The following is a 27,274-nucleotide window of genomic DNA, read 5'->3' as shown; positions in this document are numbered from 1 at the left end:
GGTACATACCAGGGACGAAAAGAATCAAGAAAGTACAATTTCTTCAAGATAAAGCAAAACTACAAAGTGCCATAAGTAAGTGCCATTTAAGTACTACTAAAGTGTTAGTTTCAAAAAGTTGTTAGTTTTTTTTTTTTATTCAAGGTAAAGTCGGAAGAGGTATGTTTTTAGTTTTCGGCGGAAGATGTGTAAACTTTCTGATGTCCGGATGTCAATGGGGAGCTCATTCCACCATTTAGGAGCCAGGTTGAAAGGAGAACTCAGGTAACAGCTGAAAAATGTGGTTTGAAGGTTTTAGTAATTTTTTTTAAATTCCAGATGTGGGTCAAACCACTTTTGTCTCAGTCTGAATCAGTTTTAATTCACTTGAACTGACCACTGAGCGCTGTGTTTTTTCGGAGTTAAATTAGATAACAGAGACGATTTTATTCAGCCTTTCGTATGTAAATGTGGAATTGCATGGTGGGAAAATCTACCAAATGAAATAACGTGAACAATCTTTGTCAGCCTTTGCATGAAACACTTTTTTCTGTATTTGTTTCACTTGTCAGATGTTTGGATTCCCAGTGATTCAGTGACCTATTTTGTTCCAGTTTGACGGACTGTGTTTAGAACGTGTTTTCAGACCTCTGAGTGAAGGGGACTGGGAGGAGAAGCGGTTTGATTCCTCAGTCACTTGTTTGGTATCGCTTCTCGGCCTTTTGGCTAAGATCAAGTGTAGTATCTGTTCTTATCAGTTTAATATCTGATACGTCCCCTACCCGGGGACCATATATTAAATTGATTTTTGGAACTGGGAGATGGAATAGGGGCTTGCTCCGTCCACTCCACGCATCGACCTGGTATTGCAGTACCTCCAGGAACGGTGCACCCCCCTAACTTTGTCTAAAACTAAGCAACCATATACATCAATGCCTGAAGTTCAACTCACAAGTTTCTACTTAAAGTCATTCATTAGCTGTTTGTTATTTGGCGGTATATTTGACCATTTTATGCTGCGTTAATGTATAAGAAGTGCTTTACCAATATATTTTATTAACATCAATTTATTGACAGGTCAAAGGGAATATAAATAGAAGCTTGCTGAGCCACTACCTTTTTCTGTTTGCAACTTAAAGACACACTAAGATCACATGTAAGAATATAGAATAGGCAATTTAATACAAATACAGACTAGATATACATAATAAACAGCCCTCACTAAAGACAGAAAATATATCTGTAAAGTGCTTACATGATAGTTGCACAAAGACATTTAGATATTCTGGAAGTATCATGGCAGATTAAGTATACAATAAGAATGTTAGAAGTAAAATTGCAATTGTAATTTAGATATATGAAAAAACATATATGTATATATCAATGGGTATAATATCCTAATAGCATAGTATAGTGCATTACTTTTGTGAAAAGGTGTTTCACATTTATGGTAAAGCCTTAATACTTTTTTTGGGAAGGTTTTGTGACGGGATTTTGGGGGAATTAGTTACATTACGTTACATTACATTTCATTTAGCTGACGCTTTTCTCCAAAGCGACTTACAATAAGTGCATTCAAACCCGAGGGTACATACCAGGGACGAAAAGAATCAAGAAAGTACAATTTCGTCAAGATAAAGCAAAACTACAAAGTGCCATAAGTAAGTGCCATTTAAGTACTACTAAAGTGTTAGTTTCAAAAAGTTGTTAGTTTTTTTTTTTTATTCAAGGTAAAGTCGGAAGAGGTATGTTTTTAGTTTTCGGCGGAAGATGTGTAAACTTTCTGATGTCCGGATGTCAATGGGGAGCTCATTCCACCATTTAGGAGCCAGGTTGAAAGGAGAACTCAGGTAACAGCTGAAAAATGTGGTTTGAAGGTTTTAGTAATTTTTTTTAAATTCCAGATGTGGGTCAAACCACTTTTGTCTCAGTCTGAATCAGTTTTAATTCACTTGAACTGACCACTGAGCGCTGTGTTTTTTCGGAGTTAAATTAGATAACAGAGACGATTTTATTCAGCCTTTCGTATGTAAATGTGGAATTGCATGATGGGAAAATCTACCAAATGAAATAACGTGAACAATCTTTGTCAGCCTTTGCATGAAACACTTTTTTCTGTATTTGTTTCACTTGTCAGATGTTTGGATTCCCAGTGATTCAGTGACCTATTTTGTTCCAGTTTGACGGACTGTGTTTAGAACGTGTTTTCAGACCTCTGAGTGAAGGGGACTGGGAGGAGAAGCGGTTTGATTCCTCAGTCACTTGTTTGGTATCGCTTCTCGGCCTTTTGGCTAAGATCAAGTGTAGTATCTGTTCTTATCAGTTTAATATCTGATACGTCCCCTACCCGGGGACCATATATTAAATTGATTTTTGGAACTGGGAGATGGAATAGGGGCTTGCTCCGTCCACTCCACGCATCGACCTGGTATTGCAGTACCTCCAGGAACGGTGCACCCCCCTAACTTTGTCTAAAACTAAGCAACCATATACATCAATGCCTTAAGTTCAACTCACAAGTTTCTACTTAAAGTCATTCATTAGCTGTTTGTTATTTGGCGGTATATTTGACCATTTTATGCTGCGTTAATGTATAAGAAGTGCTTTACCAATATATTTTATTAACATCAATTTATTGACAGGTCAAAGGGAATATAAATAGAAGCTTGCTGAGCCACTACCTTTTTCTGTTTGCAACTTAAAGACACACTAAGATCACATGTAAGAATATAGAATAGGCAATTTAATACAAATACAGACTAGATATACATAATAAACAGCCCTCACTAAAGACAGAAAATATATCTGTAAAGTGCTTACATGATAGTTGCACAAAGACATTTAGATATTCTGGAAGTATCATGGCAGATTAAGTATACAATAAGAATGTTAGAAGTAAAATTGCAATTGTAATTTAGATATATGAAAAAACATATATGTATATATCAATGGGTATAATATCCTAATAGCATAGTATAGTGCATTACTTTTGTGAAAAGGTGTTTCACATTTATGGTAAAGCCTTAATACTTTTTTTGGGAAGGTTTTGTGACGGGATTTTGGGGGAATTAGTTACATTACGTTACATTACATTTCATTTAGCTGACGCTTTTATCCAAAGCGACTTACAATAAGTGCATTCAAACCCGAGGGTACATACCAGGGACGAAAAGAATCAAGAAAGTACAATTTCTTCAAGATAAAGCAAAACTACAAAGTGCCATAAGTAAGTGCCATTTAAGTCGGACTGTGTTTAGAACGTGTTTTCAGAGCTCTGAGTGAAGGGGACTGGGAGGAGAAGCGGTTTGATTCCTCAGTCACTTGTCTGGTATCGCTTCTCGGCCTTTTGGCTAAGATCTAGCCAGGTGAGAAGGGATTGCGGACGTGGATTGTCATAATGACGTCAGCAACAGTTTCACAGCAGGGACTTCCCGTGCTGAAAAATACTTTGAGATTCATTTGTAAGAGTACTGAAGTTTTTTTGGAGAGGAGAGAATTTGGAGTTAATATTCTTTTTGGAGCCTTGTCCCTCAAGATAGATGACCTCCTCTGCTTGCAGAGAAATGCCACCGACCGTTTTTTTGATGTTACGTTCTATAATCTCACCAAGATGGAGGAAACGAAAAGGTTGGCTGATCGTTTGGCTGATGGACCACTGAGGGAGTACCAGATGCAAAGCCTTTGCCGAACTGGTGAGCGGGTTATCACAATTCATAACTATAATCCCTGGGTAACTGAAGAAGCAACCAGATACTTCCTTTCTAAGCATGTGACAATGATTTCGAGCATGAGGGAAATCAGGGACTCTCTTGACGTTTGGACTGGAAAAAGACAATGTCGTGTGAGGCTGAAGGATGACCCAGATGGTCACGATGGCTACCACCACCCCCCTGCCTCCTTCACCATTGGCACAAATAGAGGATATCTGTACTACTCGGGCCAGCCTATTTACTGCAGAAAATGCACAGACTTTGGTCACACGGCAGAATCCTGCACGCAGGTGAGGTGCAGAAATTGCAAGGGTCTAGGACACAAAATGGTGACTTGTGACCGTTCCAGAAAATGCAATCTTTGTGGGTCTGAAGGACATTTATTTAAGCACTGCCCTGAGGTCCGCTCCTCCTATGCAAGCATTGTAAGGCGACCAATGTGCGAAGATCCTGATGCCTCCTCCCTGAGAGCAATTAACGAGGTAATTGATCAAATGTTTGGTGACAATGAGATTGAGGCAAATGTGGTTGATCCACCTGAACGAGCACCTCCCCCAGAGAAGAAGAAGGGGGAGGAGACTACAACCTCAGAGGAGAGCCAACCTGTTCCTGAGTGGACCACAGTGGAAAGCAGGGGAGGCAAGGGGAAAAAAAGGAGGATCGAGACAAGCGCTGTGCCCCTGGGAGTGGATAGCGTGTTCAGTGTTCTTTCTGAGGTTGTGGAGGAGTCGCAGGAGGAAGGGGGGAGATGGAGGGGCTGCAGGTGAACAGCGATCAGGATGTGAAGGCTGCTGCCAGGGTGGATGGGCTGGAGGGTGGAGAACATGGACAAATTCCAGTGCAGACTGAGGTGACAGACTCTGACGGCAGCATGCCCCCGTCCGGGTGTGTCCTGGTGGAGTCCCTGGCTCCGAACAACTCTGACAGGGATTTGGTTTCAGAGCAATGCTCATTGCTTCCAGAGGGTAATACCCCCAACTCAGGGCACTCGGTGCCCGAGGAAAAGACACATAGGGAAGGCATTGAATTTGACTGTGAAGTTGAAAATTAGAGAAAACACAGTGTCTCGTCTTTGATGGTTTGTTTGTTTGTTTTGTTTTTTGTCTCATTCCTCATTTACCAGAATGTCCTCATTACATATAGTTTCCATAAATGTTAGAGGTTTGAGGAACAAGGCCAAAAGGGAAGTGGTCTTTTCTCATTTATGTTCAATCAACTTTTCTTTATGCCTTTTGCAAGAGGTCCACTTGAAAAATGAAGACGACGTGAACCTATTCTCAAAAGAGTGGACCAAAGGTGAATCTAGGTGGAGCATTGGGGGGGTCCATTCATCTGGGGTGGGAACACTATGTGGGAATAATGAAGTCCAAGTGGTTGGCAGTTTTTCAGTGGTACAGGGGAGGGTTTTGGTAACAGATATTGACTGGAAGGGAAAGGGGTTAAGAGTTATTAACATATATGCCCACTCTTCTCCAAAGGAGAGAAGGGAGCTTTTTCTTAGTCTTGACACTGCTTTCATGACCAACCGCCATATGGTAATTGGAGGAGACTTCAATTCCCAAAGTGAGGGCAGCAAGGCCGAGGCCAGTTTAATAAATATTGTTACAAAGTATAATTTGGTGGATTCATATAAAAAAGCTAACCCAGACGATCTTGGCTTCACATGGTCAAATAGTAGAGGGGCGAAGAGTAGGATAGACTATATATTTTGTCCGGTAGAATTTCAGGTGACAGGGGCGAAAGTATCACCAGTTTTTTACACAGATCACAACATGCTCTCAGTAAAACTAACCTCAATGATGATCAAAAATGGTAAAGGGTATTGGAAATTAAACAACAATATTCTAGAGCTCCAGCAGTTTAGGGTAGCATTAAAGTGTTTTCTAAAAGATTGCTTTCATATGAGAGTATTTTATGAAAATGTCTGTGAATGGTGGGAAAGCACAAAGCTGCGTATTAGATACTACACACAGAATTACTCAAAAGAATCAAGGAAAGACGAATTTAAATTATACTACCGACTGCAAAAAGCCATAAATAAATTAATGGAACAGAGAAATGCAGGTGGACAAATTGATAAGGACTTGCTGAAACATTTGCAAGATAAACAGAGGTTATTTTTTCACAACAGAGCAGAGGCCTATAAATTCCGGTGTCTTAGAGAGAAGTGGGAGAGTGACGAAAAGTGTTCCCCCTACTTCTTTAGACAGTCCAAAGCACAGGCAAAGAGGAGGAGCATAGTTTCCGTTGTAAATGAAACAGGTGAGGAGATTAACGATCCTGATGGGATTGCTCAAGTTATCTCTAATCATTTTTCTACGTTTTTTATAGCAGAAAAGGTTGACTACATGAAAGGTGCAACATTGTTAGACAATATAGACAGATTCATACCTGAAGATCTGAGAACAGAGCTAGATAAAGATTTTACTTTAGAAGAAATCCTGAGGGCAACCATGTCTTTGAAAAAGGGCAAGGTGCCAGGAATAGATGGGATCACAAAAGAATTTTATATAATATTTTGGGAAGACATTGGGTCATGGCTGTTAGAGTTGTTCACTTATATATGTACATCTGGGATTATGGGGGAATCCATGAGAAAAGGGGTGATATCCCTGCTGTTTAAAAAAGGTGATGTCAACAAAATATCAAACTACAGGCCTCTAACAATGCTTTGTACAGATTATAAGATTTTTAGTAAGGTTTTGACAAACCGTTTGGTGTCAGTTCTACCCTTAATCATCGGCTCAGATCAGACATGTGCAGTACCTGGCAGGCAACTAAACTGGAATTTACAAATGCATAGAGATATACTATCTTATTCTCAGGACAGAAATATAACACTAATTGTCCTCAGTCTTGACCAGGAAAAAGCCTTTGACAGAGTTGATCACAATTTTTTGTTTAGGACACTAAAGAAATTTGGCTTCGGTGCTAGATTCAGGAGTTGGTTGAGGATTTTATACACAGAAGTTGGAAGCAGTGTTAATGTTAATGGCAACCTTGGTGAATTCTTTAAACAAACCAGAGGGGTCAGACAGGGATGTCCAGCATCAGCCCCCTTGTATGTGCTATTCATTGAAACTCTGGCATGTGCAATCAGGAAAAATGTTAACATCAAGGGTATACAGCTGCCTGGTGGTGAATCCTTGACCATATCCCAGTATGCAGATGACACTGTACTGTACTTAAAAGATGATTTCTGTCTGCGCGAAGCTATGCAGGTCATCGACACATTCTCAGTTGCTTCTGGTTCTAGAGTCAATACAGGAAAATCCCAAATCAAATACTTTGGAAAGTGGAAGGACAGAGTTGATAACCCTTTAGGGTTCTCTCTGTGTGCGGGGCCAATGACTTTACTGGGAATATCCTTTGGAAATAACAATGATGGAGAAACTAATTGGGAGACAAAATTGGGAAAAGTGCTGAAAAAACTAAATATGTGGAAATTAAGAAGGCTGTCCATTAGTGGTAAGATTTTGGTTATTAAATCTGATTTATTGCCGACATAACTTCATGTGGCTTATATTTTCCCCATGCCGGCTTTAGTTTGTTTAAAACTTCAAAAATCTCTGTTTCAGTTCATATGGGGAGGGTATGAATACATTAAAAGAGCTACAATATATCAGCCGGTCGAAAGAGGTGGTAGGGACACGCCAAATTTAGGTTTGAAGTTCAAAGTTTTGTTTTTTTCAAATACATGTAGAATAATGTTAAACCCACCTGAACACAAATGCCAACCATTGATTAAATTCTGGCTCTCTATCCATCTGAGACCTCTTGTGGCGAAATGGGAAAACAGTTTTCCGAAAGCAGAGGTCATGCCAGATCATTATAAAAAAATGATAAGTTGGGCAAAGAAATACAAGGAGTGTTGGAAAAGAGATTCAGTAGTTAATCACAAAAAGCTGTATGAAACGTTGATTGCTAAGTTTGACCCTAAAGATGGTTTGCATGTTCATAGTGACGTGTGGAGAAGAACCCAATGCAAGAGTCTAGAAAACAGATTAAGAGATTTTAATTGGTTGGTGCTTCATAGGAAATTACCTGTGAGGAATACTCTATTTAATCATGATTTAACATTAAATAGGATATGCCCAAGACGTGGATGCAATGGGGTAGAAACCGTGGAACATGCATTATTTGAATGTCCCTTTGCAAAACAATTGTGGAAGAAATTGGGCCAAAGATTCGGGTTTCTAAAAGAGGTGAATTGGGAAAAAGTTCTGTTCATGGATTTTAGTTTAGAGGGGGACAAAGGTGTGTGTAAAGCCTTAGAACTTACATCAATTGTGAAGGCTAAGTTATGGGAGGTAAGAGGTAGTATAATAAATGAGACGGAAAAGTGGTCGATAGAAAACACTACACACAGTATTGAAGACATTATGCGGCGAAAACTTAAATTGGAGGCGAGCAAATGGGGCATCGACTCAATTAAAGATCGATGGAAAATTATTTTTGACAATCTGTAGACTGAACTCATGAAAGAGTCTTTTATTGTACCTCCTCTTATTTTCTTTTAGTCCGATAGAATTCTGGAGGTCTTAAGATGTGGAGAGATGATGATCTTTGTAATGTAAAGTATTGTACTGCTCATGAGTGAATTAAATAAAAAAAAATTCCAAAAAAAAAAAAAAAAAAAAAAATCTGTTCTTATCAGTTTAATATCTGATACGTCCCCTACCCGGGGACCATATATTAAATTGATTTTTGGAACTGGGAGATGGAATAGGGGCTTGCTCCGTCCACTCCACGCATCGACCTGGTATTGCAGTACCTCCAGGAACGGTGCACCCCCCTAACTTTGTCAAATAATAAGCAGTAACTCAAATTAGTCATTATCTTGTCATTATATCAAATAATTTCAAGCTAATTATCTGTAAAATACGAGCTTTACAAATATATCTGATTATTATTATTATATTCAAAGGTCAAAAGGAATATTTATAGAAGCTTGCTGAGTAACTGCCTATTTATGTTTGCAACTTTAAAACAGAGGAAGATAACATGTAAAAGTATAAAATAGTATAGAATAGGCAATATAATACAAATACAGATTAGATATATATATTAAACAGCCGTCACTACAGACAGAAATATAAGATGTAAAAAAATGTACTTGAGTAAAGGGCTTACAGGATAGTTGCACGAGGATAAGGATAAGGATTGAACGCGTCACCAGGATTGAACGCGTCACCATTTTTCTCATTATTTCTAAAGGTGCTATTGACAAGCAATCCAGACATACAATGAAAACAAATCAAATAAGTTCAGAACGTAAGTCATGTATTAAAGAATGGAATGACACAGGGGAAAAGAATTGAACATGCTTACTGAAATTAGTTTAATATTTCGTACAAGCCTTAGTTGGTAAAGACAGCTTCAAGACGCCTCCTGTATATACAAACTAGTCTCATGCATTGCTCAGGGTGTGATTTTGTTCCATTCTTCCACACAAACATGTTTCAAATCTTGAAGGTTCCCAGGGCCTCTTCTATGAACTTTGATCTTTACTACTATTACATTTAGTTCTTTTGTTAGATTTTCTTTTGGATTCAAATCAGGTGATTGGCTTGGCCATTCTAGCTGCTTTATTTTCTTTCTCTGAAACCAATTAAGAGTTTCCTGTCTGTGTGTTTGGGATCATTTTCTTGCTGAAATGTCCACCCTCATTTCATCTTCTTCATCCTGGTAGAGGGCAGCAGATTCGTATATCAAGAATTTCTCCATACATTTTTCCATTCAATTAAATTAGGTTCGCCAGTGCCGTATTCTGAAAAACAGTGCTCACTGGAACATTCAGAAGTTTAGAAGTCCTTCACTAACCAATGCCATCAGTATATATGGCAACAATAAGGTTGAGACGGTCTTGAGAGAGTTCTTAGCTTTTAACCATCATGAGATGTTTCTTGTGTGACACCTTCTGAATGAGACACCTTTTTATAGGCCATCAGTTGGAAGTAAACCAGCTGATATTCGTTATTCGTACTGACAATGGGAAGGATTGCTTTCTTATTCAGGATAGATTTCAGCTGATGTCTTGGCCTTTTTGCGTCTCCCTTTCTTCCTGAGTTCAAAAATTGTTTTCCTGTGTCAATCCATTTTATTACACATAACTTAATTTCTTAACTTATTTGTTTGGTTTTCATTGTATATGTGGATTATTTGGGGTGTTGCAGACATCTGGTGAAATATCATGTCAATAGCACCTTTAGAAATATGTTTACTGAGAACAATGGTGACATTTTCAATACTTATTTTACCCGCTGTATAAATTAAATATACCAATGGGTATAATTTCCTATTAGCATACTATAGTGCGTTACTCTAGTGAAAATGTGTTGGACATTTAAAGTAAATCCTTAATAGTTTTTTGGAACGTTTTGTTCGGGAAGTTTTGGGGCAGCTGTCGAAAGGAGAACGAGCAGCAACTGGAAAATTTGCTATGAAGGTTTTCGTTTTTTTTCTTCATTCAAGTTATGGATCAAGCTTTAATCAGTGTTGGAAGAAAAAAAAATGAGTATCATCATGATCAACATTGCAAATACACTGAAGCGGCTCTGTTTTAGTACATACTTACTGTGGTAGCTTATTGATTAAGCAAATACAATTCGAAATGCTACTAAGATTACATCCTGTGACAAAGAACTGACGGACGGAGAGAAGTGCAATAGATGTAGCTGAACACATTAATGAGACAACACCATTTACAATATTGATTAGAATAAACAATTTTTTACATAATGGAGATGTGTGTCAATGTTTTAGGTGTTTATACATAAGAAAATATCTGAGATGAAGGAAACAGCAATGACAAATGAACTGAGGAGTAATTGTCAACGTGTGGTTCATACTCCAGGACAGTAGGTGGCAGCAGTCAGGATGTTAGTCACCCACAAACCAGTAGCCAAAGAAACCGGAGGTGGTTCTATCGGGGTCGCTTTGTGAGTCTTTTTCGTTTTCTCTGAATTTCGGACGAATATCAAAACATATTTGTTTCAGTCTGATTCAGCTTTGATTCACGTGAACTGACCGTTGAGCTGTTGTGGGATTTTTTCGGAGTTAAACGAGTTAAAATACGATTTTAGTTCAGCCTTTCGTATGGAAATACAGAATTGCATGATGGGAAATATATCGCATGAAATAATGTGAACAATCTTTGTCAGCCTTTGTATGAACCAGTTTTGTATTTGTTTCACTTGTCAGATCGTTGGGTTCCCAGTGATTCAGTGACTTATTTTGTTCCAGTTTGACAGACTGTGTTTAGAACGTGTTTTCAGACCTCTGAGTGAAGGGGACTGGGAGGAGAAGCGGTTTGATTCCTCAGTCACTTGTTTGGTATCGCTTCTCGGCCTTTTGGCTAAGATCAAGTGTAGTATCTGTTCTTATCAGTTTAATATCTGATACGTCCCCTACCCGGGGACCATATATTAAATTGATTTTTGGAACTGGGAGATGGAATAGGGGCTTGCTCCGTCCACTCCACGCATCGACCTGGTATTGCAGTACCTCCAGGAACGGTGCACCCCCCAAACTTGTACAAAATAATATCTTTAAATAACTCGGACGCGATGACAGCTTTCTCATTTGAGTTATTTTATGTTCGGTATGAAGGAAGTTCATTATTATGAAAATGATTGTTATTTTTGATGGTCAAAGGGAATCTTATCGAATTTTGCTGACCATCTGTTTTGTTACTTTCAAGCTTATAAGATATGATGGCAGTTAAAAGTAAAAAATAGTTAATGCATTAAACATACAGAGTAGATATACATTATAAACAGCCGTCACTACAGACCCAAATTAATATCTGTAAAGAATTGTTCTTCACTAAAGTGCTCACAGGATAATATATTCTGGAATTCAGATGTGGATCAAGCTTTAACCAGTGTTATACATCTATCCTGTCACAAGAATCTCATCAGAAATGGTTGAGGTGATGGAAAACTACATTTCCCATAATGCTTACGGCGTGCTCTGCTGCAGAGGACAACTAAAGATTATCCCTTTCATCTTTGAAAGTTGAAAACATTTCTTAAATTCATCCGATCCTAATACTTGCACTAAGTAGTTATATTTGTTAAGAATTTTGTGTATTATAAAATTTGTAATGTTTAGTACTTATGTGTCTAAAACCTTATTTAAATTTTTTCCTTAAGTATGTGCACAAAGACACAAATTGTATTCATAGATGCATATGTGCCGCACTAATGTTACAATGAGCAAATATAATAAACTTCTCATATTTAATAAGGTTCTTAATTGTCTTACAACTGGATAGAGTTATTTTAGATACGTTTTCATTTCATTTTGATGTTGATGTTTAGATAAATCCATACCTGTGGGGCTTACATGGAAATGTTAATACTACTACTAATACTACAACTACTACTACTTAGCCTGACGTTGTCAGACTCACAATTCTAGTCAGAACTTCCCGACCTAAAATGTTGTGGGCGGGGCTAAGTTCGTCTTGCATCCAGGCTAACTACTACTACTACTACTAATAATAATAATAATAATAATGACCTGACTACTTTCCATGCGGTCTTGAGGAATTTAATTTACACATTTTATGTGTTGATTAATTGATTGAACAAATGTCCTCATAATGTCCTTAACTGAGCCTCGATTGACACAAGGTATTACTCTTGTTTCTGGAAACCCTGGAACAATGATTGTGTCGTAACAATAATCTATTTATCTTGTATTTTACCGGCTGCTCTAAGTTTTTATCTTATATAGATAAATGAATTAGTGTGTGTGCAATAAAGTAGAATCGAAGGCGTGTGTTTTGTATTGCTGTGTGTGTGGGGCCGGCTCCGTGTAAGGTCATGGTTGACCATTTTATTTCGTTTGTCTGTGGTGCTAATAGCAGTGATCAGTAGTATACAGCTCGTCTTTTTTCAGCTTCTCTAACTCGCTCCCTCTGCTCTGTAGCGGCGGAGTTTGGTAGTTCAAGTGCAGCCAACATGGACACGGACAACACGGAGAGGCTGCTGGTGAAGCTCGCTCAGGACGGACACACGAGCTCCCTGGAGGAGCTCATCGGGCCGGGCGGCTCTGCGGCGGCTCGGAGCGTGAGCCGGGGCCACTTGGGCCGCTCCGGGGACACTTTGCTCCACTACGCGGCCCGACACGGACACCTGGACACGGTGAAGTACCTGGTCGAGGGCGTGGGGATGGACGTGGAGCTGAGCAACAACGACTACAAGCGGCCGCTGCACGAAGCTGCGTCCATGGGTCACCGGGCGTGTGTGGGCTACCTGCTCCGGGAGGGCGCTGCGGTGGACAGCCTGAAGAAGGCGGATTGGTGAGAGTGAGCACTTATCGATCAGTAGACAGGGCGATCAATTTGTGGGGGGTTGCGCGACCTTGTGGTTTAAAAAGGAAATGCACTCCCGTATGTTTCATCTCCCTTCGATAGCGGTGCCGGGAGAGTGGAGGACTGTCTATTCGCGTCCAATCACGTCTCCGGATCTCCAGCTTCTAACGGTCAATCAGTGAGCGCTATCTCCCGAAATCGTCGCGCCGTCGAATCACTTCGCGCAGTCTCTGCAATTCGACAGCAAATCAGTGGGTCCGTTCTCCCAGTTTTATCTGACGTCGCCCCAAAAGAGACGCGTTCAGTTCAGCCAATGACAATGGGCGTCTTCACCGAGCGGCGCATCCACCGGTGCCCTCCCCCCACCTTCCGCCGCTTGACTTTTTATTTGACACCTTCTGAACTCCGACACTCTGAGGATTTACACTCGAAAGGTAAGATGTCGCCACTGCCATTTCACTTAGTCAGACTGCTTGTACGCTTATTTATTACACCGAGAAACGGCTATTACACCGTGTATAACACGCCGTTCATTCATTCATTCGCTGTTGATATCGCTATAGTCATTTCACTTAGTCAGACTGCTAACTTGTTAGCACATTTACACGACAAAGGGGTATGACGCTGGGTTTGACTTTTTATTTGACACCTTCTGAACTCCGACACTCTGAGGATTTACACTCGAAAGGTAAGATGTCGCCACTGCCATTTCACTTAGTCAGACTGCTTGTAAGCTTATTTATTACACCGAGAAACGGCTATTACACCGTGTATAACACGCCGTTCATTCATTCATTCGCTGTTGATATCGCTATAGTCATTTCACTTAGTCAGCCTGCTAACTTGTTAGCTCATTTAAACGACAAAGGGGTATGACGCTGGGTTTAACAATCGCGCTTGTAAAAGCACCGTTCAAACTTGCCGCTTTTCATACCCCACTGTACGCTATAGGAAACCTGTATGAGCGGCACATTTGGCGCTTTTCATACCGCTGTACATTATTATAATCTTTATGAGAGTAGTGTATAACATCATTATGATGTAACACAAGGTTACACTTTGCATGTCGATCAAGTAATAATAACGTTGTATAAACATGTATGTATCCACACTGTAATACAAGCAGTAATGGAATACTACTATATTATACAATGAGCTGAAATGTGTTACAATTTGCTGTAGAGTATGCTGATTCTTTAGTTTTTCTCTCACATGCATATAGGGGAGAGCAGGGTAATGTGAGACATTTGATATATCAGTAAAATGTACACATTTCCCATTAATTCAGGATGTTTCCTAGCAATGGACATGATCAGAATGTCTTCAGGACAAAGGGCAGTGAAAATATGATTGCTTTTTAATAAGTGGTCTTGTGTCTCACTCTACCCCAGCTTAGGGGTAAAGTGAGACAGACCAGAGAAATCTAGGGGGTAAAGTGATCCACTTACTTTTTCCACTGTAAAACTACCATAACAACACATGTTGTAATAGTTAAAATCCTGCCAGCTAGATTGACAACCACACATTCCAAAACTTATATCAGACTAGTAACAGAATCATGGGGATTGCTCAATTAAGCACATTTATGATTATTATGATGTGATCTCTTGCACACCCTAGCTTTCCTGCACATTGTTGCTCTCTACACTTGGCAGGGACAGGGATATTGTTTTCTCTGCGCATTCAAATGCCAGTTCACAGCACTTAACTGGAGCAAGGCTGGTAACGTGAGACATTGCCCGATGTCTCACATTACCCCGCTCTCCCCTACTTGTATCAACTGAATGTGTCTATTCTTGTCAGATGGCTTCCAAAGACAAAAAACACAGAGCTATGGGTGATGAGGAGTGGATGTCCCGTCTGCGAAGGTTTGCTGCTGTCGGGGTCTGGCCTGCTGATGCAGGAAACCGGCCGGCACCACGCCAGAAAAAGTGGCACGATCTGTTTCTGAAGGTAAACTTGGAGGAAGTGATATGTGTACAATCATTGCATTTAAAGCAAAGTAGTAATAATACAAATCAATATCATTATTACAGATTGAGAAATGCCCAATGCAGCTCAGGGGTCAAAGGTCGCTGTTTGGAGGGACACAGACATGTAACTGTGGCTTCCATATAAAGAAGGTATCAGAGGTCCTACATAATATTACGCTTTCTTGGTGTTGTATTACATATTATTGAATTTCATTTTCTTTTCCTGGAACCTGTAGCCATCAGTCTCTGTGTCCTCTTCGGTGACACCACAACCAGGACCCTCGTCTGGATCCCCCTCCATCACACCCTCGTCTGGATCCCCCTCCATCACACCTGGGCAACCACCACGCAAGCCCACTTTGACTTTGGCCTCAGTATGTATTGAGGGTGTATTTATATTTAGCATATGTTTATATTTTAAACGGCTACACATAAGGTTACTCTTTCTTCTCGTCAGTTCACAAAACCACGGTTCGGTGGATCGCATGGTGCCCATGCAAAGCCAAACTTGGCTTCAGCTGGGCAGCGTCGAATCAAGGTAATATAAGGACAACATCATAGTAAACATAGTATCCTTTTATTTTGTTACAGATATGAAGAAATGGTCTGGTCTTCTAATATCCGTGTTGTTAAAACTAATTATGACACAATACTTTATTTATTTTTGTGTAAACTGTCCTCTTCCTCAATTAGACCACAACTGACACCCCGTCACCTGGCCACAGTCCCAGGCACTATATTCAGACTGTCTCTCCTCTGTCTCTTCCACCCTCTACCGTGTCGACAACCACCTCAGCTTCCTGTGTCACATCGGCTGCTACTGGAGCTGTGAGACAAACTCCTCATTTAAGTTGTTTCCTCGCAACAATATTTTATTAAACTTGAAACAAGTCTCCTTCATGAGTAGCTTATGAACATACCTTTTGTGATTTATTAATTAGACAGTGTCAACTGCCATATCCTTGGAAACCTCCTCTGCTCCTCCGGCCCCTGTGGACTCTGTGTCCTATGCCTGTGTTTCCTCTGCTGCAACCTCTGTGGCTGGTCCCTCGGCACATCCTACCCCTGATGCTGAGCCATTGGCGGCGCATATGATGTCTGCTGCTGCTGTTGCTGCTTCACAGCCTGGCTGGCTGCCTGCAAAGCTGAGGACAACTATACCACCTCAGGACCAGAAATGGATAGCAGCAGCTCTGTGAAAGAACAAACGTTTGCGCTCCGACCTGATGCTGTGGTATAATCCACCATTACCAGCCATCATTTATCACCAGGTCCCCGCTCCAGAGCGCTTTTTTACCCACCGGCTTCTCGTATGGATGCCGTACCACCTGTGGAAGGTGAGGCTGTCCTGTCCTGCCTGTCACAAACAACTCACAGGCTATGGAGCCCACAAGAGAGCCCGCAGGGTTCTGGATGTGGACAATTACTACCTTATGATTACTGAGACACTGTGGTGCAATGCATGCAAGATCGCCTACATTTCCAGCAGCAAAACAATATTGGACCAGCTGGAGATGCCGATCAGGATGGAGTTCACACCGATCCTGACTCAAAGGTTATTATACTGAGATTACTTTGCTTATGCAGCGTCTTTGTTTGTCATTCCATCACACTTCAAAGTTGCTGCTTTTATATTTGTCTCCCTTTTCCCCTTTTTTCTTTACAGATATGCGTGTGACATAAGGGTCATTGTCTCTCTGAGGGATAGGACCCAGGGTAACAGCCCCTCCCGATTGGTCAGGCAGCTGAGGGAGAACCACAGTCGGGAGTGGATTCGATATCTCATCCGGTACTGTTCTAAATGCATACACTTTGCAGACCGGCAATCCCTGCTCCCTGTCTTGTTCCAGGAGGTGCCAGAGCCGTCAGTTATCCCCTCTCACAGGTGGATGCTTACTGTTTATGGCAGAGACATTTTGAACAGGCTGGACCACATCAAAGCGAGCATTACTTGCACTTTTGGAAGTGTCCTAAAAATGGACTCCACCAAAAAGGTAACTATTTTGGACTGTAGACAATGTCATATTCTACATTATAACCTCACTTTGTCGCAATTATAACATTAGTAGTAAAGACGTGAAATATAACTATGCTTTGTTCAATAAAAGAAACCTAATTAAATTATAATAGCATCACACATATACAAGATATTTTATTACTCACTGTCCTTTATTTGCATCACAGATCACCAAGAAGCTGTCAGGCTTTGCTAAGGGGACTGCCTTGTGGCTAACATCTGTTAGCAATGAGGTGGGCCAAATCCTTATCAGTGTCCTGACTGCTCAGGAGGGTCCAGCTCTGGACAACATGGCAGCTGGTCTCATCCACAGATACAGCACTGCTGGTGTGGCCCCTCCAAAGCTACTGTACGTTGACACTGAATGTTGTCGGGAGGGCTTGGTACAGACCAAATTAAAACTGCGATTTGGAGGGTGGCCAGACCTCATTGTGAGGCTGGACATTTACCACTTTATGAGGCGGCTGGCATCTGGCTGTACGAAGGATGCTCATCCCCTCTACCCCACCTTCATGGCCAAATTGTCCAGCTGCATCTTTGAGTGGGACAGCAGAGACGTTGCATTGCTGCGGCGAGCCAAGCGTGCCGAGCTGGTACAGGAAGGTGTACCGGGCATTACCGACCGAATGGTAGACCTCCACATCACCAAGGCCGAACTGTCCAAGCACTGCAGAAGGCAGACAAGGGGAGAGCAGACGACAATCACCTTGCTGGAAAGCCTGCTCGATGAGCTGATGGGGCCGAAGGGCAGCGACAATCTTGGTGTCCCTCTGCTGGACATGGAGAGGATGAAGCACATCTGGCGTGTCCAGAGGAAGCATGTAAAGTGCATTCAGGATGTACCGGGTGTGCTTCTCTATACCCAGACGGGCACCACCACCAAAGAGGGCATTGTTCTGCCTAACTACAGGTGTGCTCGAGGGTCCACATCCCTTGAGTCCTTCCACTTACATGTGAACAGGTTCATTCCAGGTCTGTATGAGTCCATATACATTGATGAGATTAAATATATAGGGTTCAACGTTTTATTATTATTATGATTAGTATTAATACTGCTAACCTGTTCAGTATTAACACTGACAAAACTCTACTTAACATTATTTGTCACATTGTCTCTCTCTTAAGGGACGAGTGCAAACAGCCTTAACTTCCAGCTGTACCTCCTGGAAGGACTTAATCGATGGAACCAGGACCGTCAAACTGCATCCCTGGCAGCCAATCCTTCCAGCCTGCTCAGTTACTCAGGGGACCTTGTTCACTGTGCCAACACCATGTGTCTCAAGGTGCTTGGAAGGAAAGCTGTGCCCTCTTTTCAGCCCCCTGCTGTTTACACTGGTGAGTTTAACCTTTCCACAAGGATGAGGTGATATTTCATATCCATGAAATATAATAACCTCTTCAGTTACATTTCTGAAAGCTAATTTTCCTCTTCCTATTCTTTTGTCTGTCCCAGGGGAGCTAATAGGTATTGATTACCTCTTCCGTCAGACTGGAAGGCCCCTGCAGGATATACAGCCTGACTCAGAGGAGGCCGAGCAGATGCTGGAGGATGTCTGCACTGAGGAACAGGGAGATGAGGGCTTTGAGGATGCTGTGTATGACCCAACCGTTGAGCGGCTGGACCTGTCCTCAGATCCGTCACCTACCAGCTCTTCAACTCCCTCTTCTCTCCACTCTACTGCTTCTCCTCCAAGGCCTGGATGTAGCTCCACTGCAGCAGCATCTGAGCATCATGTGGTAATATTCTCATCACATTTCTTTCACCGTACAATGTCTGTAGATAATTGTGGCTGTGTTGTGATTACACTTACAGTAATATATGTAGCAGTGCTATCAAGAAACCAACAAAAATTACATGCAATAAATACAAATCTGGAGAATGAACAAATTTATAAAAGCATAACACACTCTACTTAAATTACATTTTATTTCTAGATTGAGTATGAGGACACAGACATGCCCCCTGTCCCATCCGCCCCTCCTGCTGGTTCTCTTCTTTTAAGTTCCACCAGCCTTTCTGCGACTACTTCTCCTGCTGCAAGAAATACTTCTGTAGCGCGACGGGTGAGTGTTTCTTTGGTACGATTAACCACAGAACCATTTATACTTGTGGTATGCTATGGATTTGTATTTCTATTCAATTTCCCTTTTTTTCCCAGGCTTTGGATTTTCTGCCCAGGGAGTTGCCTGGCCCATCAGCCGTCACCGCCAGCTCAGCCTCCATGCTTCCTCTTCCCACCACCCTCTCGCCCTCTGTCCCTACAGCCACAGTTTCCTCTGCATCACAGCACACCACCCCAGCAGCACCTGCGCAACATCTGGTGAGTCTTTTGCTAAAGAATTACACTGAGACAGTAATGTTCCTTTCCTGTATTTGCTACTATGTATTTTTTTTGTGCTCATTTTGATGTACTCTTATTTTTACCAGGCAGTGGATGAGCGTTGTATTCCTGGAATGGACCTCGTGGATTGCCTGGCTGACTACTTGGTGGGGCTAAGACTTGAAACTGGCCTAACCCTCACCAACCTGCAGGCCAGTACAATTATAGCCCTGTGGCAGAACCTCCTGCCATATGATCGCCAGCGGGTGGAGTATGCTGCACGGCACAAGACTCGCCTGATAACAGGACGCTTCAGGTGCTCCAAACAGAGGGCTGAATTCACACCAGGTGTGGAGAGCACGACACGCTGTGTCTTAGGGTCAACAGGATCCCCTGCACAGTGGCCAGACTGTTGTCGCCTGGTAGAGTCCATCTTTATCAAACTGTGCCGCCTCTATAAGAGCCCTAAAAAACAGGGCTCTCAGGTTCTGACAAGATGGACTCTCATCATGAACGATTATATAAAAATCAGGGAGCTGGTCCTAGGTAATGGTGTGGTGATGCAGGCTACTACACTGCAATTGTTTGAGGTCAATCAAACAACCCTCATTCAGTGGCACAACAAGCGCCTGAAGAGGCAGGATTGTAGTATTCTGCTGCAAGGGGTTAATTTGCCTCCCGCTATCCCCATTGCTCCGGTGCCTCTGCCACCTATGCAGTCACGCCCCACTGCTGCACCCCCACATCCTGGCCCCTACCATCAATACCACTTGCCAGAGAGTACAGTAGGAAAGGCAGTGGACAAGAGAAAATCTGTTCGTCCAGCCCCACCAGTCTACTTGCCTCCAGCTATTCATGTTGCTCCTGTGCCTCTCCCACCAGTGCAGTCACGCCCCACTGCTGCACCCCCACAGCTTGGCCCCCAGCATCGATTCCACTTGCCACACACTTCTGCAAGAAAGGCAGCGGACAAGAGAACGTCTGCTCTTCCAGCCGAACACCCTCATCCGCCAAAGGCTGTCTGCCCAGGATTGCCTTCTCTTGTCACACAGCAGACACATCCGCATAGCTCTGCCCCTATGCCTGTTGTACCCCCACCCATCCCACCCTGTGGTACATTCGTTTTTTTGCCCCCACAAGTCCCTGCACTGAGGTTGCTTGCTCCCGCTGGCCCCCTCCCGCCCCCATCTCCTGCCCGAAGAAAGTACATTCGGACAACAGAAACAATAAAATGCGGTCAGTGTCATCAGCCCCGGGTTCAGGAAAATGGCCATCGCCAATATTATGGCTCTGTATACTGTCCTGTTACAACTGGCATGCCACATGACCAGTGGCTGGAGGACATGCGGAGGAAGAGGGGGGCAAAGAAATGATGCCATTCTGTAAATAGTGTAAATAATGTATGTATATAGTTTTAAAAGACAGTGTTATTGCGACAGTCAAGTACTTTTTATCCTCTATTGCTTATTGGTTTTCTCTTTTTTTGTATGTTTATTAGCCAATACATGAGGATCTCTTTCATTCTTTGTATTTTCATTGTGTTTTTATTACCTCCAACAAAGACGTAATTTTTCACTCTTGTCTGTATCTTGGTCCATTTATTTCATTCATTCAATCGTTGTTACTGTTGTTTGTGGTTCTCTTTATAAAGATATCCTGTATTTTTTTAATAAATGTATATACTTTTTCTACAAAACTATCTTGTTTATTTTTCCCAATGCACTATGCAAGCATTATAAATATTACCAGCATTACAAGCAGTACAAACCCGCTGTTTGAACATTTCACCAATATAAAGTAACTAAGTGACATTTAAGAGATTCATACCAATAGGTAACAGTTTGGGTAAATAGACACATGCTGCTGCCGGGAATCGAACCAGGTACCCTTGGATCCACAGCTGCTTATGCCATACTCAAACAAAGTCTATTTTTGGTCATATTACTCTAATTAATACGATAACCTACGCATCCTACAACATCTGACAGGCAACAGGTTCAGTTTCAATTCCCTGTTCTTTCCATTTCCTCTCTTTTTCCTCTCTCTTTTCTTCCCCTCTTCTTCCCCCCCCTCTTCCCCCTCTTCCCCTCCTTTTCTTTTCTTCCCCCACCTAAACAGACTATTGTTCCCCAGCTTTAGCGGAGTTGGTAGAGCGGAGGACTGTAGTGGCGTCATGCTGAGATCCTTAGGTCGCTGGTTCGAATCCGGCTCGAAGGAGAACATTTTTAATGTTTTTTAATGAGGAACGTGAATACAGTTTTACTAAACATTACTGAAAACTATTTGTAAAGGAAAAAACTAAATAACGCCGCACACAGCCGTGTTCGACGTTATATGATTATGATTATTATTTTCACCAGTTAAAGGGAAACTCTAAAGATATTTCCTTAGCAACTGTTCTTTCCTGTTGCAGCTCTTTAGACAAAAAAAGATGAGATAACAAGGAAATATATAAAATAGGCAATGAAATAGAAATACTGAGTAGATATACATAATAAACAGCTGTCATTGAAGACACAAATATTATTTATTTGTAGAGAAATGTACTTGAGTGAAGTGTTCTTACAGGATGATTGCATGAGGATGTATATTTTGTTATATGTATATAAGTATGTAGGCAGATAAGGTATACAATATGAATATCAGTTAAAATGGTAATTGTACATAGTTTTTTATATATAAATGGGTATAATTCCCTATAAGCATACTAAATAGTTGTATACTATAGTGCTTTACTCTTGTGACATTTCAAGAAAAGCCTCAAGGCCTCAAGTGTTTGATTAAAAATGGCAGTTCACAGGTTTTTTTCCCCTTTGTGGTTGAAACCACCTCAGCTCAGACTCGGTCTTATGAGGTGTAGGCACAAACAAACGGTGAACTTTTTTAATTTAAACACAGGATTGTCAGGAGGTCAAACACGCACTTTGTTTGGATTATTTAGTTTCTTTATTGTTGTGTTTGGATTTTTCAATTACAAAAACAGCTTACTGTCGCCTGCAAATCAAAAGGTTAGCACTGAGCAGGAATCAAAACAGGGTCAGTCACTGACACAGATTTTGATTGTGGCTTTTTCTATTACTGGATCTTTTATAAAGTGAAATGATAAATTAAAATCATTTCATAATATTATTTTTGAATCATTATCACTTCACAAATTATTTTCTGTAGTATATTTTCCAGATATGGTATTTAAAAAATACCACTGTGTATTGTCTTGTAAGACTGTAATATAACTACCAACTTCAATTTTACTTGGACAATGGGAGGAAACAAGTCTGTACCTTCACTCAGTCATCTTTTAGAACAAAGAGCAGATGACAAATACCCAAATCCTGTTCTCTCTTAGGACTCCTCTGATGATGGCCTGCACTCGGAGGAACCTAGACGTGATCCAGGAGCTGCTGCGTCATGGCGCCGACCCTGCACTGAGGAACAAAGACGGCTGGAACTCGTTCCACATCGCCTGCAGGGAGGGGGACCCTCTGGTCGTGCAGCACCTGCTCCTTATTGCGCAAGAAGTCTGGAGGACGGAGAGCAAGACACGGAGGACACCGCTGCACACTGCAGGTGAAGCGCCTCCCGTCCCCCACTTTCATCATGTGATATGGTTACGTGAAAGACAAACTGAGTCACCACACATCCAGAGGATAAATGCAGAATGTCTCCTGATATAAACTATTCTTACATTGTTCTTTACAAGATCCAAAGAGATCTCGGATTGTGAGAACGTTCGAATCTTAATGATTGCGTGCTTTCATACCAAAGAGGATCAGAAAGTAACTCCTGCTCTCTCTATTGATCATCCAGCTATGCACGGCTGTGAAGAGGTGGTCAGGATCCTGCTAGAGAGGTAAGGAGAACATTTAGGAGAGGACTACTTGCTTAAAGCAAATCATATTCAAAGTGTAACTTGTGTATATATAACTCTGTTTGAAGGCCTTAAATAATATGGAATGGAATAAGTACACTGGATAATACTCAAAATCTTAATCATATGATTGTGACCCAGATGTTGTAGTTTAGATCCCTGGTCTGGATAGGTCTAGTCTAGATAAACCCTGGTAGGGAAAGTGAAGCACATACTCTAACTACTCTTGTCTGTCTGATCCTCACCTTCACTGGCCCTTTTCCAGATGTGGCTACACCCCAGACAGCGCAGACAGCTGTGGAGTCACACCTTTGATGGATGCTGTCAGGAACGGACACGTCTCTGTGGCCAGGCTGCTTTTAGAACACCACCAGGTAGAGCAAATGTCAAGTCATCAGTGTTACAGCTATTATATTGATGCACTTTCCCCACCTGACGTGTGTGCATGTGCATGTAGGCATCTCCAATGGCAGCTGACAAAGTTGGGGCTCAGCTGGTGCACCAGGTAGCTGTCACTGGCCAGGAGGAGGCGCTGTGGTTCCTAGTGAAGGACCTCGGGGTAGACGTCAACCAGAGAGCGACAGGCATTCAGCTCAGTGCCTTGCATTACGCTGCAAAGGTAGAACCAGTGATTCCCAACCACTTGTAGTTTTACCCCAGGAAACTTTTGCAGTGACTCTGGGGTAACTGGGCAGATTGTGGAGTAGTTTGACTAATGGACTACTTCATCCCAAAATCAAATATTAATGTCAACCGCTTTACAATCTTTACCCCGTACAAAACTTTATATTCTACGATGGACAGACATGCCCATAGGTTTTACATTTACAGACAGGAAAGAAGTGGCAGTGGTTACGTTACAATATGGAAATATTCACACACCAACTAACACATATAAACTCCACTTCCTCATTTCAAACTGTTTTTCAGGAGGGCCACACGTCCACTATTAAAACACTGCTGGAGTTGGGAGCCGATCTACATGCTCGGGACACAAAGGGAAGAACTGGTGAGCAACGGCATGTGTTTTGCACTTCAGCTACATTGGTGAATTTGGGGAATGCTTTAGTCATGGAGGGTGGAGCCTATCACAGCGTACATTGGGTTGAGAGGAGGGGACACATGGAGAAAACAATAACTACATCATTCATATACACTTTCACACTTGAGGGCGATTATAGTCTTCAGTGTATCTAAGATGCGTGTCTTTAGACGGTGGGCGAAATACAGTGTATCAGAAAAACACGGGGAGAACATGCAAACTCCACACAGAACCCTGGTCGGTTCTTACACTGAACTTTCTTGCTGTGAGGCGACATTTGTAACCACTGCAACAATGCGCAGCCTAAGTTTTTTACTCTAACATTAAATATCTATGGCTATAACAAATCAAATAAAAAATAAAAGTTGAAGTTTGGGCCAAGACCCAAAAGTCTCATTATGAAACCACACTAACTGAAATCCTTCAACAGCACCCTGGACTGGATTCACCCCACAAAATCGTATGGGTTTATCTTTGGGTCATGCTCCCACCCCTCCCCCCCACAAAATGTCATGGAAATCTGTTATGTTGTCTTTGAGTAATCCTTAATATTTGCTTTTCTGCTTTATTACGACTTCTGTTGTGGTTTGATTTGATAGCGTTAAGCAAAAAAAAAAAACACAACTGTCAATTGAATTTGCAAAATCGTGACTGGTGCGCAGATGTCCTCGTAATAACAGGTGAGACAGGCATCGTTAAAAAACAGATCAGACAGAAGATTCTATGTTTGTGTTAGACCAGTTTCATCATAGAAGAAAAGCTGACTGAGAGAAAAAAAGAGTTTCAGGGCCTTTAAAGACAATGACTGTCATTTTTGTTTACGAGGTTTGGTCTGTTTCTGAAAAGTGAGATATGAAAGTTGCAGCAGAGATGCAGAGAACCAACTACTGAGCATTTTATTAACAGTCAAAAATCAAACTCTAAGGAAAATTATGCAAAGATAAGAAGATGCTTTTGTTCTTTGTTATGTGAAACAACATGTTACAGCAAATAAATATCCCTCTTTGCTATATTGAAATGTGGTCGACTGGAGGGGAAGTAATTGAACAAACAAACAAAAAATCTTGTTGTGCACTCAGTGTGGTGTTAACCACTCTCTTACTGTTGTTTCATCTTCTCAGCTCTTCACATGGCTTGCATCGGGCAGCACGCAGGAGCAGCGCGGTTGCTTCAGCAACTCGGACTCAAAGATTCGGAGGATGCATCCGGCACAAGAGCGCGGCAGTTCGCCAGGAAACCAGACTCAATGGCAGCGTTTGAATCTGGCTCAGCAGACACATAATAAACGATACCACGATGAAACCGAAACACCGATCTGCCAAAGACTCCATTGATATAAGTGAAGAAAGCACCTGTGGTCAATCAAATACTGTTGTATGGATGACATTAAATCATTACTTGTGATGTGTTGTGCAGTGTTTTCTTAAGTGACAGGACTGGGGGTCACATGACTTGAATTTAAGTATATTTACATCAGATCTGGCTTTTGTGACACTGACTTCAACTGCAATAATTTGTAAAGCGTCTCCAAAGCGGAAAAAGCCATGATGGTGTTTTTGCCAGAAGCACCAACCACACAGCTCCACGAGAATAAATTCTTTGTTTAAAAAGTTTAAACATGATTGGACACACTTGAGATAAGCTTGAATATCTGGTGGTATTCTGATATCATCACAAACCCTCTTGACTTGTCAGGACAGGAAGCTGAACCCTCAGCTTTGAACATCAGCAGATAGCTCCACTGGAATAGTGCTATGTGTAAAATGTATGAGATGTGTATGATTATTTAAAACTTTTTAAAGAGGCATCTTTTATCTTTAGGTTGTATTTTCATTTTGAGTGTCTGCATGGGTTTCCTTAATATTAGATGTTCAGCTTTAAAATAACAAAAGATAAGATTTTAAATTGTAACTCTTGTTACATTTAATATGCCATTTGGCAATGCATGGTTTGCATTGTGGCCGTCTTGTTAAGGTATATTATATTATCTGTTGTATCGCCAAATACTTATATTTATACCCGTACTATATATCATATATTATATCATACTCTTTATATATTATTTGTATAGATAAGTATATATTCCCATATTTATACATGTGTACATGTTTAAATTATATATTTTACTGTTATTATTATATATACTGTTGCTGCTTTTATTACTATATACTGCTATTATTATATTGGTATAATTACCTTCACATATAAATATATACTACATACTATATATACTGTACTATTTTTATATACTGTCTAACAACAACATTATCACATTATCATATTATCATATCATCAGTACTTACCATCATCTGCAGCTGCACCTTATCTACCCATTTATCTTGTGTTTCTGTTTTTATTGTTTCTACCACAATATTTTATATTTTATTTTATTATATTGCATTGTATTTTATTGTATTCAAATGTACCGGCGGCTATGACGACTTAATTTCCCTTCGGGGATGAATAAAGTAATCTATCTATCTATCTATCTATCATATGGAAGAGTTTTAGGGCTGTAATGAAAAACATTGGGAGTAAGATTTATTTTATTACACAACAACCAGTTAAGAAGCCAAGATGTTAACAAGTAAAAAGCCACAGACATTCTCTCCTTCCATTTCTCTTCTGCTGAACAAGAGTTGCCGTAATGCTAGCTTTTGGTTTACCATTACCAGTCTGTGCCCCTGACGAGTACTTCTGTAAGCAATGACTATTCATATGCTCAGGACACGCACTTACCAAATCTAATTCCTCTCTCTATTAGATAAGTTGCAGGTCTACAGAATATTATTTAATTACGCCAATTACTGTACTGTATTGTAAATTTGTACGCAATTTCCACTGCTACCAAGAAACTCTCCACATTCAGTAGACTTCTGGAGTTTCATGGTTAAACAGCGTTGCAGCCAAGTAAATAAAAGTGTCAATCTCTGCAGCCATCATGAGTTCTCGCAGCAGTAACTAAGAGGAGGAAAAACATGGGGTAAATGATGCCGTTTTGAGTCTAGTTCTAAGGTCGGGGCTTGAAGAGACTTGGATGAC

General features: G+C 41.1%; 2 protein-coding genes and 4 non-coding genes across 6 annotated transcripts; all 6 read left to right on the top strand.

The window, feature by feature from the left end:
* Positions 1-685: 685 nt before the first annotated feature.
* LOC133949223 (U2 spliceosomal RNA) lies at positions 686-876 on the top strand. The gene has a single exon (XR_009920146.1). It is a non-coding gene; the product is annotated as a U2 spliceosomal RNA (small nuclear RNA).
* A 1,374-nt stretch (positions 877-2,250) lies between these two features.
* On the top strand, positions 2,251-2,441 carry LOC133949212 (U2 spliceosomal RNA). Its single transcript, XR_009920135.1, has one exon. It is a non-coding gene; the product is annotated as a U2 spliceosomal RNA (small nuclear RNA).
* Positions 2,442-8,300: 5,859 nt separating this feature from the next.
* LOC133949221 (U2 spliceosomal RNA) lies at positions 8,301-8,485 on the top strand. The gene has a single exon (XR_009920144.1). It is a non-coding gene; the product is annotated as a U2 spliceosomal RNA (small nuclear RNA).
* A 2,113-nt stretch (positions 8,486-10,598) lies between these two features.
* Positions 10,599-25,636, top strand: ankrd16 (ankyrin repeat domain 16). Its single transcript, XM_062382982.1, has 8 exons — positions 10,599-10,630; positions 12,627-12,999; positions 22,669-22,889; positions 23,130-23,172; positions 23,456-23,564; positions 23,648-23,809; positions 24,121-24,199; positions 25,354-25,636. The coding sequence occupies exons 2-8, from the start codon at positions 12,659-12,661 to the stop codon at positions 25,512-25,514; spliced, it is 1,116 nt and encodes a 371-aa protein (XP_062238966.1). The 5' UTR covers positions 10,599-10,630; positions 12,627-12,658; the 3' UTR covers positions 25,515-25,636.
* Positions 11,027-11,217, top strand: LOC133949200 (U2 spliceosomal RNA). Its single transcript, XR_009920124.1, has one exon. It is a non-coding gene; the product is annotated as a U2 spliceosomal RNA (small nuclear RNA).
* On the top strand, positions 13,064-16,449 carry LOC133948904 (uncharacterized). Its single transcript, XM_062382983.1, has 7 exons — positions 13,064-13,699; positions 14,815-14,964; positions 15,048-15,134; positions 15,221-15,358; positions 15,442-15,522; positions 15,678-15,812; positions 15,926-16,449. The coding sequence occupies exons 2-7, from the start codon at positions 14,815-14,817 to the stop codon at positions 16,181-16,183; spliced, it is 849 nt and encodes a 282-aa protein (XP_062238967.1). The 5' UTR covers positions 13,064-13,699; the 3' UTR covers positions 16,184-16,449.
* Positions 25,637-27,274: the final 1,638 nt, after the last annotated feature.

The sequence above is a fragment of the Platichthys flesus genome, chromosome 23 (genome assembly GCF_949316205.1).
Source record: "Platichthys flesus chromosome 23, fPlaFle2.1, whole genome shotgun sequence".
In the NCBI taxonomy this organism is placed as follows: Eukaryota; Metazoa; Chordata; class Actinopteri; order Pleuronectiformes; family Pleuronectidae; genus Platichthys; species Platichthys flesus.
This window is presented reverse-complemented; position numbering and strand designations above follow the sequence as displayed.